This window comes from Nematolebias whitei, chromosome 9, assembly GCF_014905685.2.
Source record: "Nematolebias whitei isolate Nwh7 chromosome 9, NemWhi1, whole genome shotgun sequence".
Classification (NCBI taxonomy): domain Eukaryota; kingdom Metazoa; phylum Chordata; class Actinopteri; order Cyprinodontiformes; family Rivulidae; genus Nematolebias; species Nematolebias whitei.
The window spans coordinates 35,517,973-35,531,940 of NC_056506.1; the positions used below are offsets into that span (position 1 = coordinate 35,517,973).

Genomic DNA, 13,968 nt, shown 5'->3' on the forward strand with positions numbered 1-13,968 from the left:
TTTCTCCCCATCCATCCATCCATCCATCCATCCATCCATCCATCCATCCATCCATCCATCCATCCATCCATCCATCCATTATCTTTACCCGCTTCTTCCTTTTTGGGTTGCAGGGGTCACTGGTGCCCATGTCCAGCAATTGCTGTGCGAGAGGCGGGGGACACCCTGGACAGGTCTCCAGTCCATCACAGGGACACATAGAGACAAACAACCATTCACTCTCTCACTCACACCTACACAACACCGTAGAGTTACCAATCAGCCTAACATGCATGTTCTTGGTCTGTGGGAGGAAACTGGAGTACCCGGAGAAAACTCACACATGCACGGAGAGAACATGCACCCACATCACAACATCCACCCAGAAAGGCCCCCAGACCGTGATTTGAACCGGGGCAACCTGCTCGCTGAGAGGCAGCAGCTCTACCAACTGTGCTGCATTAGGGGTTTAGTAACATTTAAATTGAGTTAGATGATTATTATTATTATACATGATTGAATCCTGACAGATGTGAAATGTTTTACAGTATTTTATCGAAACAGTGATTGTGAGTTAGTCTTTGCTGTAAACAGCAGCTCTCAGATCTGTTTCAGGTGTAGCAGCTCAGACAGAGACACTTTTCACTTAATACAGTACAAGTACACTCATGGGAGCATTTCTTCCTCCCTCAGAGGTACACTCAGCATCCTCTAGTGGTGATGAAAAAAACCCCAAACCTCAGAATCAGCCTGTACAGAAGAACAGTAAGTACACACAGTGGTCAGTCAAGGAAACTTAGGGTAAAGAACTGCAGCTAAAACGCCAAAAAGCCAAACCACTGACGAAACAACACAAGGCAAATCAATGAGGCACACATTCAAAATGGAAAATAATCCGTGTAATTGGCTCAAAATGTATTTTGCAGCAGGACAACACCAACAAGAAATACTGTACATATCGACAAGATATACATGTATACATAGTCTGTTTAATTAAAATCTGTCTTCAGCTCAAAGAATAAGAACAAATGTCCTGCAAATAAAGGTCCAGTCTAAACATCACCGTGTGTGTCTGGTAGGACACGAAGAGCCAGAGTGATTCAAGCCAAACATGCACAGAGGATCTGTTTTTTATTGTCTCCAAACCACCGACTTGCAGACTTCTTTCAAAACCTGTCTGCAAATAGAACTGACGTTGTATAGAAGAGAAGGCACACTTCTTATTATTTTAGACTCATCTTCTGCGCATTCACAGTGAATTGCTAACATACAAATAAACACAGAGTATTTATACAGTATTTGTGAAAGTCTTCTTACTTTACAGTTTTTTCTATCTGCTTAAAACTTTTCCACGATACTGTTTTTCTCAAAGAATATGAACAGTAATAACGCTATACGCAGATCTTAAGATGGCTGTCATGCAGGTAAATTGCACTTGATATTATGTGTATGGCTTATACACATTCATTTCAATAATTGCATTCAGACAACAGCAGCAGTCTATATATATAATGCCTTTTATTAGCAGTACTGATCATTACATCAGCAGCGGCTTAGCAACTGCAAAAACATTACAGGCATCAGTCGAATGAGACGGCTCAGGCCTGCCGTTCTAATCTAAGAACAGGAAGGAAACAGCTAAACTCTGCGTTCAGCTAAAGTCACATAGGTACTTTACATACAGTTTATTCACAGCATTATCACCAGAAAATAGCCTTCAAACACAGTCCTGTCTGAGAAGAACGTAGACAGTACACCCAGCCCTCCTCAACAAAAACTGATACACAGTACATTCAAGGTGAGTATTTACACTATCCACAAATGATACAGAACAGCTCTTTTAAAAACAAAACATGTTTTTGTGCTTTTCGTTATTACTGCACATCATGATGTCGACAAACAAAAAGAATGAGGCACATTCGTTCGCTCCGGATGCTGACGAATCGTTTCCAGAGCCACCAGCATGGCAGTTGGTCGTCAATGAATAGCAGACAATCCCCAGACTGCAAACCAAGACGAAACCTCTAGAGATGAGTTACACAGTGTTCCCTCAATGCATTTCAGCTCATTTGAAGGCTTTATTTTAACATACAGAGGAACTGTTCATATCAAAATGAGAGCTATTCTGGAGTAAACACATTTCTGGTCATGGTGTTGAATAATACATAACCATTGTGACCACAGAGGGTGTGACAAACTGTCTTATATTCATTTTTTTAAAATTACATATTTACAGTATTCTGAATGAAGTATGAAAGTAGACAGACTTTCAGCGGTGGCGTTCAGCATCAGAAGCATCCGCACAGTCAAAAAGGAGCTGAACAAGATCAACAGTACAAGCCTAACTCAATTAAACAAAACGAGACGTTTAGCATGTAGAGTAAAAGGCATACAGATCACAAAAATACTGCAGTTAGAGTGCTCTTCAAAATCCATTAAATCACTTGATTTTCCAAGTTGTAAGTCCATCAAAGAGCCACATAGAGACAAACAACCACTTACACTCTCACCTGGGGACAATTTAGAGTTATCAATCAACCTAACGTGTATGTTTTAGGTCTGTGGGAGGAAACTGGAGAAAACCCACACATGCACAGAGAGAACATGCAAACAGAAAGGCCCAAGCCAAGAGGCGATCCAGCAACGTCTTCTTGTTGAAAGGTGACAGCAAGGTAACCATTGTGCGGCTGTACCCTCTTCAAAACCACAGCACAGGAAAAAGGTGCACTGATGACTGACATGGTTCCTTCTTGGCACTTTATGTTTCTCTGCTTCAGTGATCAAGCATTATTAAATCTTCCACCAGTTTGATTTGGCACATCGATGTGAGAAAGACACACCGGCTTGGTGTAATCCATCCTGATTTCGGTATATGAATCATATATAAAAAAAAATAGGGATGCACAATATTATCGGCATGGTATCAGTATCGGCCGATATTAGCGTTAAAAGTCAATATCGGACATCAGCCATTCCATTAAAATAACTTGCCGATATAAAAGGCGCTGTTTTTGCCTGCAGTGGCAGCACAACATGATGACGTTACAGCACAACGTGATGACGTTGCAGCGGCAGCACAACGTGATGACGTCACGTGCGCTTACCCCAGCTCACAGCGGAGAGTAAAATTCAAAATGTCGGCGGTGTGGAAGTTTTATTTTTCGTTGGTGAGAATGTGGGATTCCAAAGATTTATGGAGTATGTTGAGCCTCGCAACATCGTCCGCAGTCGGAGATATTTTTCCAACGTAATGTTACCCGAGTTACAAGCCGTCATTTCCGAGGACGTAGAGAAGCTAATAGCTGATAGCATGACTTGTTGGGAGAGTTTTACCACAGACATTTGGACGTCGTGTTAGTCCCGTTAGCATGATTAAGTCTTGCTTGGGTAGACAAAAACTTTGAAATTAAAAAAGGCTTTCTTTTATGCACAGGAGTGCAGAGAATCCCACACTGCAGCGAGGAACCTGGAACAAGCCTCCACAAGTGAGACAGCATCGCAGGTGATTAATGCTAATAAATAACATTTAACACTTTTCATTTAATATAAGTCAAAGTGCTATGCATATGGCTGTTACTGAATATATGTCATCAGCTCTTACAGCTGTTACACAATTTTTGTAGCAAATAAGCCTAAGGACAATGTTCTGACAAAGGAACGTATACAATATCGGTATCGGCATCGGTTATTGGCCAAATAAGTTATAACATATCGGCATATCGGATATCGGCCAAAAATCCAATATCGTGCACCCCTAAAAAACAAACATTAAACATGAATGACATTGTGTTTAATGTTTTAGAGCTACTCTTTTATGATCATTTTAACTAATCTGAGATTCATTATTTACATTTAAACTCAATATTGCTGCTCACTACAGGGTCGGCACAGACCAGCATTCATTTAGTCAATCTACAGACTGCAAATTGATGAATAAAACCATAATTAATGAGGGATTTGCATTATTTTTAAATAATTTTGTGGGTTTAACTGATTCAGTCACTATTGTAATGCTGTATTGATCTGAACACACACCACTTTATGGCCCAGGACACTTGGATAGACTGAATATATGGTTCCATTTGCCTGCTGGGAACATTTCCATTACCCCTATTGGCTCTGAGGTTTCAATCAGAACTACTGTAATTGTCACTTTGCACTGCATCACATTCACTGGACCTTGACCCATAGTGGGCTTACAGACACATAATGCTCAATAAAGCCAGGCTGTGTTCTACAGCAACAAACATGGTATTCAGTGCATTTCTTTTACATTCTCAAGAAGTCTTTGTCTTCTTTTCTGCTCAATTTTTCACATCAGTCCAGTGTCGCGGTTCAACCCCACCCGACGTCCTTGAGGAATTATTGGTCATTAAAGAAACCAGGGAGTGGAGGGGGAGAGAAAAACAGAACAAACAGCTGAGATGCTGTCATTCTAAAAAGTGTGTGGTTGGCAGGAATACTGCTGACATTTCAGTCCTGCCTCCGCGGACATGAGTTATGGTCCCATAACCCTATGAGACAACTTAGAGGCATTTGGCACACGAGTCATGCTTCCTATAGAATACTGAAGACCCTACCTGTACAAAAACATGTAAGCAAGTGCTTGCACATGAGCAGAAAAGAGAAAAATAATACCAAGAAGAACAAGAAGACGGATGTTGCTTTCAATCATCTGTTTAGTCAGAATGACTAACGTCTGTCTGATGAATCACCTCGAGCTATGGATACTTTGATGAGGTTCAGAATTCGCAATTTCTCTTCAAGTACCTCGTTGGCAATCAGACCAACGGGAAATAGAGTTGATAACAGATGGCTGGCAGTCTTGTTAATGTTACAGAAGAAGGACACAGCATCCCACTCCCGGCTCTGCAGCCTCAGTCAATTTCCACAGAGAATGCAGTCTCAAAGTATCTGTCCTCATCCTCTCTGCTCCCCATTTAGGCTTTTCTTTTTTTCTGTCTGTCTTTCCCCTTCATCCCTTCTCCTCTCTTGTCCCGATACTGCTGAGAGCGGGAGAGAAAGGCAACTCTGCATTGCAGACACAGCAACAACCTCAGTCCATCTGACCAATTAGTGTGAGCCATGATATGAGTGGCAAAGCCTGCAGCCAGTCATAAGGAAAGACTCATTATGGGTTGAAGAGGTTTTGCTTGAGAGACTGACAGCACAGTGGGAGCAGGATGACAATGAAATATGAATGTGGGGGGAGCAGAGAGTGGAAAGGGGAGAGGGATTGACGGATGGAGGAGCAAAGGAGAGATCTATGGAAATAAGAGCTTCACTCGTAGACAGAATCCTGTCTCCTTCGTTTCCTCCACAGTCACTGGCCGGTCTGAGTCCTGTCATTGCAGTTTTTCTTACTTATCAGATGGCTCAGGTCCACCAGCTCTCCCAGCTCCCCCCGCTCCAGCGCGCCCCTCAGCAGAGCTCGGCTTAGTCCGGGTGTGTGTTGATGGGACATGTAACCCTGACTGCTTGGAGGAGGCATGATAGGCGGGGGCAGGGGGACAGGGACCATTCCATGGCTGCTGAGGATGTATCCTTCCTGGGCTGGCCAACGCAAAGGCAGAGGCTCGCTGTACTCCATGGGGGCACTGGGCGCTGACACCACCCTCCGACGTTCAGGCGAGTCCTGGGGCGTCATGGGGTAGACATACTCTCCTGCAGATTTTCTGAGGGGGGCTTTAGGTGTACATTTCCCTTCTTTTTCTTGTTTGTTCAAGCAGACGTAGTGCTGACGTGGTGTGTCATTTCCACGGCCATCACCACAGTGTCTGCCGCCCACACCCTGCTGGAAGAGTCTCGTTGTCAGGTAGACGGAGGGAGGCATGCGACAGGGCGAACCCAGACCCACAGAACCTCCCCCTAGATACGTCTGGCTCGTGTCCCAGCCTCCAGAGTTGGAGTCGGACAGTCGTAGACCTCTTCGTTTCTGCTGAGGTGTGTGCTCTGGAGTGGGCAGGAACCCAGGGTCCAGCTCACCAGACTTTACCCACCCATTGGGCATTACAAACAGGGTCTCCCCACCCTGCGAGCAGGAGCGCTCCCCACCTCCTTGCCGTGTCACACTCAGCACGGAGCCCGCCATCCCACCAGCATTACTCAGCAGGCCTCTTTCGCGTCGCTGGATGGAGGACTGGGACGCGCCGCCATGGCGACGGCTGGCAGGCTTATGGGCCATGATCCAGCACACTGCAAGTCCAGACAGCGCTGCCCCGATGGTGAACGCAGAAACTGCAGAGGCCACGAGGAGGTTGAGAGAGACTAAACTTTCTGGTTCTATCAATAAACTTTGCTGCAGAAATCCTGAGGAGATGGGAAACACAAACATAAACATGACAATTAATAACACAAGTCCAAACAACATCCTCTCTCATTGGGTGACTACAGGCTGAAAAATATTCTTAAAATTACAATCCTAATTTTGAAAAGTTGGGAATTTAAATTATCTGAATCTGATGTCAGCAACACATCTCATCAAAGTTAGAACAGGGCCATGTTTACTGTGAATCATACCCTCTTCTTTAAACAACCGTGATCTGTGGAGACCAGCCACTCGAGGTTTTGGAGGGGAATGGTGTCCCATTTTTGTCTGGTATAGGTTGGTTAATAATTCTTGGTCTTCTTTGTCTGATTTTTATTTTTGTAATGTGCCAAATATTTTCAAATGATGAGAGGTCTGGACTCTTCTCTTACAAAGCTGTGCTGTTGCAATGGAGGCATCACGTGGTGTGACATCGTCTTGCCAAAAAGACAATGTCTTTAAGGGAGCATACATTGTTTTGAAACCTGTATGTACTTTTCTGCATTGATGGTGCCTTTATAGATGTGTAAGGTGCCCATGACATATAGGCACTAATGTGCTCACATACTGTCCCATCAGAAAGGCAGGCTTTTGAACTGGGTTGCTAAAAGGCTGGATGGTCCCTTTTCTATTAAATATGAAGGATGTGGCATCCTTGGTTTCAAAAAAGAATTCCAAGTTTTTATCCTCTAACCATAGAACAGTTTTCCACATTTCTTCAGTTCATTTTAAATGAGCTTTGGACCAACAGTGTTTCTATATGGTGCTCACTTTTTCCACAGAAATATGGAAATATTGCATTTATGGATGACTTGATGAGCTTTTACTGACAAACATTTGTGGAAGTGTTTCTGGGTCCATGCAGTGATGTCCATACAGAATCAGACATGTTTTTAATCACAGGCAGGAAATACTGACTTTCATCCATGTTCTTTGCACACAGACATTTCTCCAGATTCTTGAAATAATTTATTGATATTATTAACTTTATATGATAGGACAATCAAAGCATTATTGATTGTCCATTGAGGAACAATGTTCTGAAATGGTTTCACTTTTTGTAGATGCAGTTTTTTCGGGACTTATGAACGTCTGCCCATCTTTACGTCCATAAGATCCAGCTTCTCTAAAATGCTTGTTTTGAACCCAGTTCTGTTAGAGATCTGTTGCCAATAAACTAATTTGTTAATAAAATGCTTCTCCAGCTGCTTTCTGTGGTATCACTTTTAGTCTTTTGTCGCCCTTGTTCCAAGTTTTTTGAGATGTGTTGCTAAAGACCCACCTGCCCTAAAATGTACAATAACTTATATGAATTGTATACAAAGTTCCATTGCAAATAAAATATGGGATAGTAAGATTAGCAAATTATTATATTTTGCTTTTGTTTACATTTTCACAACATCCCAACGTTTTTGGAATTGAGGTTGTACTTGAACAGTTTTCTACAATTGAATTCAAGACTTAAGGTTTGATAATAAATTAACTACAGTAATCCCTCATTTATCGCGGGTGTTAGGGACCACGCCCACCCGCGATAAATGGAAAAACCGCGACGTAGGGATACAGTAGTCCAAGTTTAAGTTCAGTTCGAGTTCAGTAAACTTTGTCATGACATGTGCAAGACTGCAATCACACTCACTCATCACCTGTTACTCCCAATCTCCCTCCTTAAATAAACAATTTAAATTTAAATACTCTAACATTTTAAATAAACAATCCATGCAACATGGATTGTTTATTTAAAACATTATAGTATTTAAATTAAAATTGTAGAGAAGAGAAGCAGGACAGTAAAGGGTTAACCCTTCACACAGCTCTGTAGCACGGAGCAGAAATGTACTTCTTGATCAATTACGCTTCAACAACTGAACATAGAAGTTCTAAAATAATAAAAATAACTTTTAACACTTTAATATTTTGTGATTATGACGATTTTACAATGCGACACACTTTGAATTTTAAGTTGGAAGACAAAAGTCGATCAGCGCATCTGGACAGCAAATAGTTAACCCGTCACAAAGCTGCAGCAGGAGAAATGTGTGCATGGCAGAGACGGAGATCAGCTGATCAGCTGCAGGAGGGAGCTTCCCCCTGCACTTGTGGGCTGCACACATGGTGCAAAATCCATCCATCCATCCATTTTCTTTACCCGCTTGTTCCATTTTGGGTCACGGGGGTCGCTGGTGCCCATGTCCAGCAATCACTGTGCGAGGGGCGGGGTACACCCTGGACGGGTCGCAAGTCCATCACAGGGACACATAGAGACAAACGAGACAAACAAACATTCACTCTCTCACTCACAGCTAGGGACAATTTAGAGTTCCCAATCAGCCTAACATGCATGTTTTTGGACTGTAGGAGGAAACCGGAGTACCCGGAGAAAACCCACGCATGCACGGAGAGAACATGCAAACTCCACCCAGAAAGGCCCCTGGACCGGGGTTTGAACCAAGGACCTGCTCGCTGAGAGGCAGCAGCTCTACCAGTTGCGCCACCGTGCTGCCTGGTGCAAAATCATTTAAAATAATTTATTTTAAATAAAAATATATGACTCATCCATCAATCAGCCAACTGTGTCATGTCCAATCTTATTTTGAAAATCCGCGATATAGCGACTCCGCGAAAAACGAACCGTGAAGTAGAGAGGGACTGCTGTACTACAATAACTTTCCATAACCATTGATTATTATCATCTTTATGTGTTTATTTAATAAAATATTTATGCTTCAGTTGGTCTTTACTCCAGTTCGGCCTTGAGGTCTCAAAAGCTCCAGGTTAAGCGAGGCCTGCACTTGTCATCAGCACAGCTCTGACCGCAGCGGTCGACTCTTTTCTTTCCTCTCACACTTTCCAGCCTGGCCTGAGAGTCTTCTGCTCACATTAGCTCAGTGTTTCCACCCAGCGCTAATCGCTCCCATCTGCAGACACAGCAGCTCAAAAGCCCGTCTCTGGCTTGACCTCTCCGGCTCTTTCATCTTTTGAATAAAAGTCTACCAGGTCTGCAGTCTGGCGTCACTTATTTCTGACAGCATCGGTTTCAAGGAGTTGGAGTAAACGCTAGAAGCCCGTATTTCAGTTTAAGATAACTGTATTAGTGCTTGTGTTTTGGTAAATTTGTGACAAACTGGATTCATTTTATTATTGTGAAACTACACATCTTAACAGAATTGTGACATTCTACATAAACTCTTTAGTTATCATCTCTGACCTTTACCTTTCATGAGCCAAAGGATAGTGCATTGGGAAAAATTAACTATAATTCTGGTTTTTCATCCACCTGAATCAGTTTGACCAAGACACCAATATACTAAAATAAATAAATCACATTGTGCTGGTGAGGGATGTTTTATCCTAGATTTAAAAAAATGCTTTATTATACAGTTTGCTGTAAACTCAAATCAGAACAAAATGTTCAGCCACAAGCACCCAGGTGTAATGAAGCACTGAGCCACATGGTGAAGCCTTTCCTAACTAACTAACCAGAAGCAACATGCCACAGTGTTGCAACCTACCATCACAGTCTCCTAGATGGGAGCTAGCGTTTCCATATTCCACATCTTGTTGGAAAGGAATCCTGCAGCCACAGAGAAATCGCACGTGAGCAACATTTTTCTCAGTGAGCAACACAAACAGAAGGTTGCTCGTTATTTGAGCTCTAATGGGTGAAGAATAAATCCTGAATGAATGTTCAACACATAAGACATAATCTAGAATTAAACAGAATGTAAACACCGTAAAGATGCTCACTGTTCGAAATCTGATAGTAATGATCTATAAAATTGACATGATGCCCTTGTGTCATGTCAGTCATTCATTGTAACAAGATACGCTGCAGATCTCTTTATTGATCTCTTCTTTTCAGGGTCAAAGGTGAGGGCAGCTGCACAGATGGTGGTGGGAGTTGAATTACTGACAGTTCAAGGTTTTGTGTTTCCATGTGCTAAAGACATAGTTCAATTAGCACTGCTGAATATTTCATGCTTTCTTTGTTTAGTGTTGTGTGTGTGTGTGTGTGTGTGTGTGTGTGTCCCCCCTTCACCGTGTGCCTGGTCTCAGGAAGGAGCAGGTACTGCCTTTGGTCCAGCCACAGTACGGATCCCTGGAAGCCAGACAGCTTCTGCAGGAGCACACAAAGGAAATATATTACAAACTGTTTCATAGCAGCTGAATCAAATACTTAAGATTCCAGTCAGTGTTGTAGTACTCAAGAGCAGTCTTGATACCACTTTTTGATGGTCTCGTCTTGGACTCGACCACATTTGGTCTCGGTCTTGTCTCGGTCTCGGACATTGAGGACTCGGGATTTTATTTCAAGACAAGACCACAACTGTGGAAATGTCACTAAATTGCCAGAATATTGTCCAGTTTATTTGTGCAGTACACAGAACCTGGAAGAGAGGGGAGCGGCTGTCTGCTGTAAAGCCTCATTCAGAACTGGTCACGGCTGCACTTTGGGTCAGAATAGATTTGCTAGCAGTAAGCAGTCTAAAACACGACTTAATCAGTTAATAAAAAGCTTTTATTTCTCATTTCAAATTGTTTCTGAACTGTTCGTGCTGGAGCCGCAATTCTCTACGGCGGTGAAGTTAGTTTTAGGTTGGACGTTGGACATTGGAGCTCCGTGGATTCAGAGGTGTGTTCCTCTCGTTCGATCCGAAGCAGGCAGTCTGATTTCAGCTCAGTCTGTCCCTCCTCTGAGACGTAACGGTTCACTTAGGGACCGTCAACAAATTACCGAACCAAACACTCTTCAGAAACAAAAATTAATATATTTTACATCATTTGACCCATTGACACAAAACTAATGTTAAACTACTCTAATAGACCTGACACACAAGACACCATCATTTATTTTTCATTTTAAAGCATTTTCTTATTAGTTATTGAGTGAAAACCATGATTTTTGAACAAATAAATTATGTAAAATTAGAAAATGCTTTCAAATGAGAAATAAATGAGTGTGCCTCGTCTGTCAGGTCTAGTAGAGCAGTTTAAGTTTTGTGTCAGTGGGTCACATGACATGAAAATGATCGTGCAAAAAAAAAACACTGAATGTCTGATTTATTTGTTATGTAGCTTTGGCAATTTATAAAAGCTGATACATGCATTCGAAAGCAAATTTAAAGTTGCAGTATGTAACTTTTATAAAAAAATATTTTTTATAAAAGTTACATATGTTTTTTTTACATATTTGTTAAAACTGTCACTATGTCGTGACAGTATGAGACAGATAATCTGTGAAAAGATTGAGCTCCAAGACTTGAGGTCTTGGTCTCGGACCCTAAAAGTCTTGGTCTTGACTTGGTCTCGCATTACGTGTTCTTGATTACAACACTGATTCCAGTCATCAAGAAATGGTCAGCTCGTAAAGATGGAACCTGGAAAACTGTTGAGGGTGAAGGGAATGACGAGCTGTAGTTTGGAAATATGTGGAAAATTTGTCAAATAAAATCACTTAAGAGACATTCATCACAACATTTAGATTTTTCTACCTGGATTATTGAGCATGCATCAGGAGATTCATCACAACAGTCAAACATGCATCGGGTAGATAGTCATTAGCATTATGGAGCATTAAGGAGCAGATTCAATAAGATTTTTTCTTCATCTGCTACCTTTCATTTTATATTTATAATTGTTTTCTAATTACATATATGTTAATTGATATGTATTTTATTTTGTTATGAAATGAATAAATAATAAATAAATAAATAAATAAATTAGCATTATGTAAATGTGATATATATCCTCTGTGGGAAGCACGTTTACAACTTTTGTGTTCTAAATAAATCATAATCTGGAAGCCATTTTCTTCAAGTTAAATATTTTTCTAGGGGAATAAAAAGTAAACAAAATGAGCTAGCTGTGATTTGACAAACACAGGTGGCATCCGTCCTCTGCTGGCTGAAGCTAAACCAGAAATGTTAATTACATTGGAAAGTGCTGTAACAGGTGGAGTGAGAAATCGGAGAATCACATCACTCACCTCATGCAGCGTGAGTGGAGGTGGCAGCGAGATGTGGGCACTCTAACCAGACATGAGGGGAAGGCCAGCAGCAGAGTGTGACTGGTCCGGTCCAAAGTCAGGGACAAGAGCAGACGAGCCTGAGGAGAGTCCTCACCACACCTGGAGACAGACAAGACAGTTACTGACGTCTGTTTTGGTCTCAGAAGAACCAGTGACTGGATCAAAGACCTCGTTCAAAAGAGACTGGGCGAGCACAGTCCACCCACAATCAAACACTCGAAGACTCACAGAGGCCAGTTCAGCTAACTGTGGCAGGACTCCCCCCCTCCGTTAGACTGTCAAGCGTATAAAAGCTCGGGATTCATAACTAAATCAATAATGGACAGTGATGGTTGTTGTTCAGCTGTCCACAAAAGTAAACAAACCCTACAAGGATGCAGAGAGAAGGAAAGAGGTAAAACTGATCTGCTGGTGCCACTTCACGGTTCACTGTTGTTGTTTTTTTAACACATTTATTGAGAGGTTTGTAATTTCATTCTAATTATCACAAAGCATTTATTCATTGTAAAATAGTTTGTTTTCCTGTTTTATTTTAGAGTGATGAAATGAAATTACAAGTGAAAAAGTGTCTTGCCTGCAAAAACTTGTTAGATTTTATGCCTACCCAAACCCATCAGAAATGTTAATCTCTCCTTTCGGACATCATCCTTTTTTTTTTTTTTCTCAAGTTTTGACACAGCTTTCATTTATTTAATATACAGGTGCATCTAAAAAAAAGTTACAATATTGTGGAAGAGTTCATTTTCTGTACATCATTTCAGAAAGTGAAACTCATATATTACATAGTTTCATTGCACATATAGTGAAATATTTTAAGTCTTTACCTCTTGTAATTTTGATGATTATGGCTTAAAAATAATGAAAAATCAAAACTTAGTGTCTCAGAAAATTTGAGTATTCCACAGCCAGCTTTTGGTGCCTTTAGCAGTCCTGTTGGAAAATGAGATCAGCATCTCCATAAAGCTCGTCAGCAGACGAATGAAGTCTCTAAAATCTCCTGGTAGATGCTGTGTTGACTGTGGACTTCAGAAAACACAGTGGACCAACACCAGCAGAGGACATGGCATCGAATCATCACTGACTGTAGAAAATTCACTCTGGACTTCAAGCAACGTGGATTCTGGGTCTCTCCTTTCCTTCCTCCAGACTCTTGAGACTTTGATTTCTAAATGATGTGCAAAAATTACTTTAATCTGAAAAGAGGACACTGGACCACTGATCAACAGTCCAGTTCTTTTTGTCCTCAGCAGGTAAGACAATTCTGATGTTGTCTCTGGTTCAGGAGTGGCTGGACTTGAAGAATGAAACATTTGTAGCTCATGTCTAGGAGTTAATCAGCTGATCAGGGTGTGACATCAGGAGTTTACAATATTGGATCTCATCACAATACTGTAATTTTCTGAGACACTGAATTTTAGTTTATTATTTGTAAAACATAATCATCAAAATTACAAGGAACAAAGGCTTGAAATATTTCACAGTGTGCAATGGATCTATGTAAAATAAGAGTTTCACTTTCTGAAATGACCGACCAAAAAATAGAACTTGTTCACAATAGTCTAATTTTTTTTAGATACACCTGCATAATATGTTTATATCTATATATAACCACACACACACACACACACACACACACACACACACACACACACAC

At 41.3% G+C, this 13,968-nt stretch overlaps 1 protein-coding gene across 1 annotated transcript in view; it reads right to left on the bottom strand.

Annotated features, from left to right (window-relative positions):
• Window positions 1–5,112: 5,112 nt before the first annotated feature.
• The window catches only part of LOC119414628 (semaphorin-6B), a 26,700-nt gene continuing 17,844 nt past the window's right edge, over window positions 5,113–13,968 (bottom strand). Inside the window, exons 13-16 of the mRNA XM_037681730.1 lie at window positions 12,273–12,413; window positions 10,326–10,403; window positions 9,799–9,860; window positions 5,113–6,288 (exon numbers count right to left, since the gene is read on the bottom strand). Of these exons, the coding sequence (XP_037537658.1) occupies window positions 5,303–6,288; window positions 9,799–9,860; window positions 10,326–10,403; window positions 12,273–12,413 (1,267 nt within the window). The 3' untranslated portion in view covers window positions 5,113–5,302. The remainder of the gene's footprint in view (window positions 6,289–9,798; window positions 9,861–10,325; window positions 10,404–12,272; window positions 12,414–13,968) is intronic.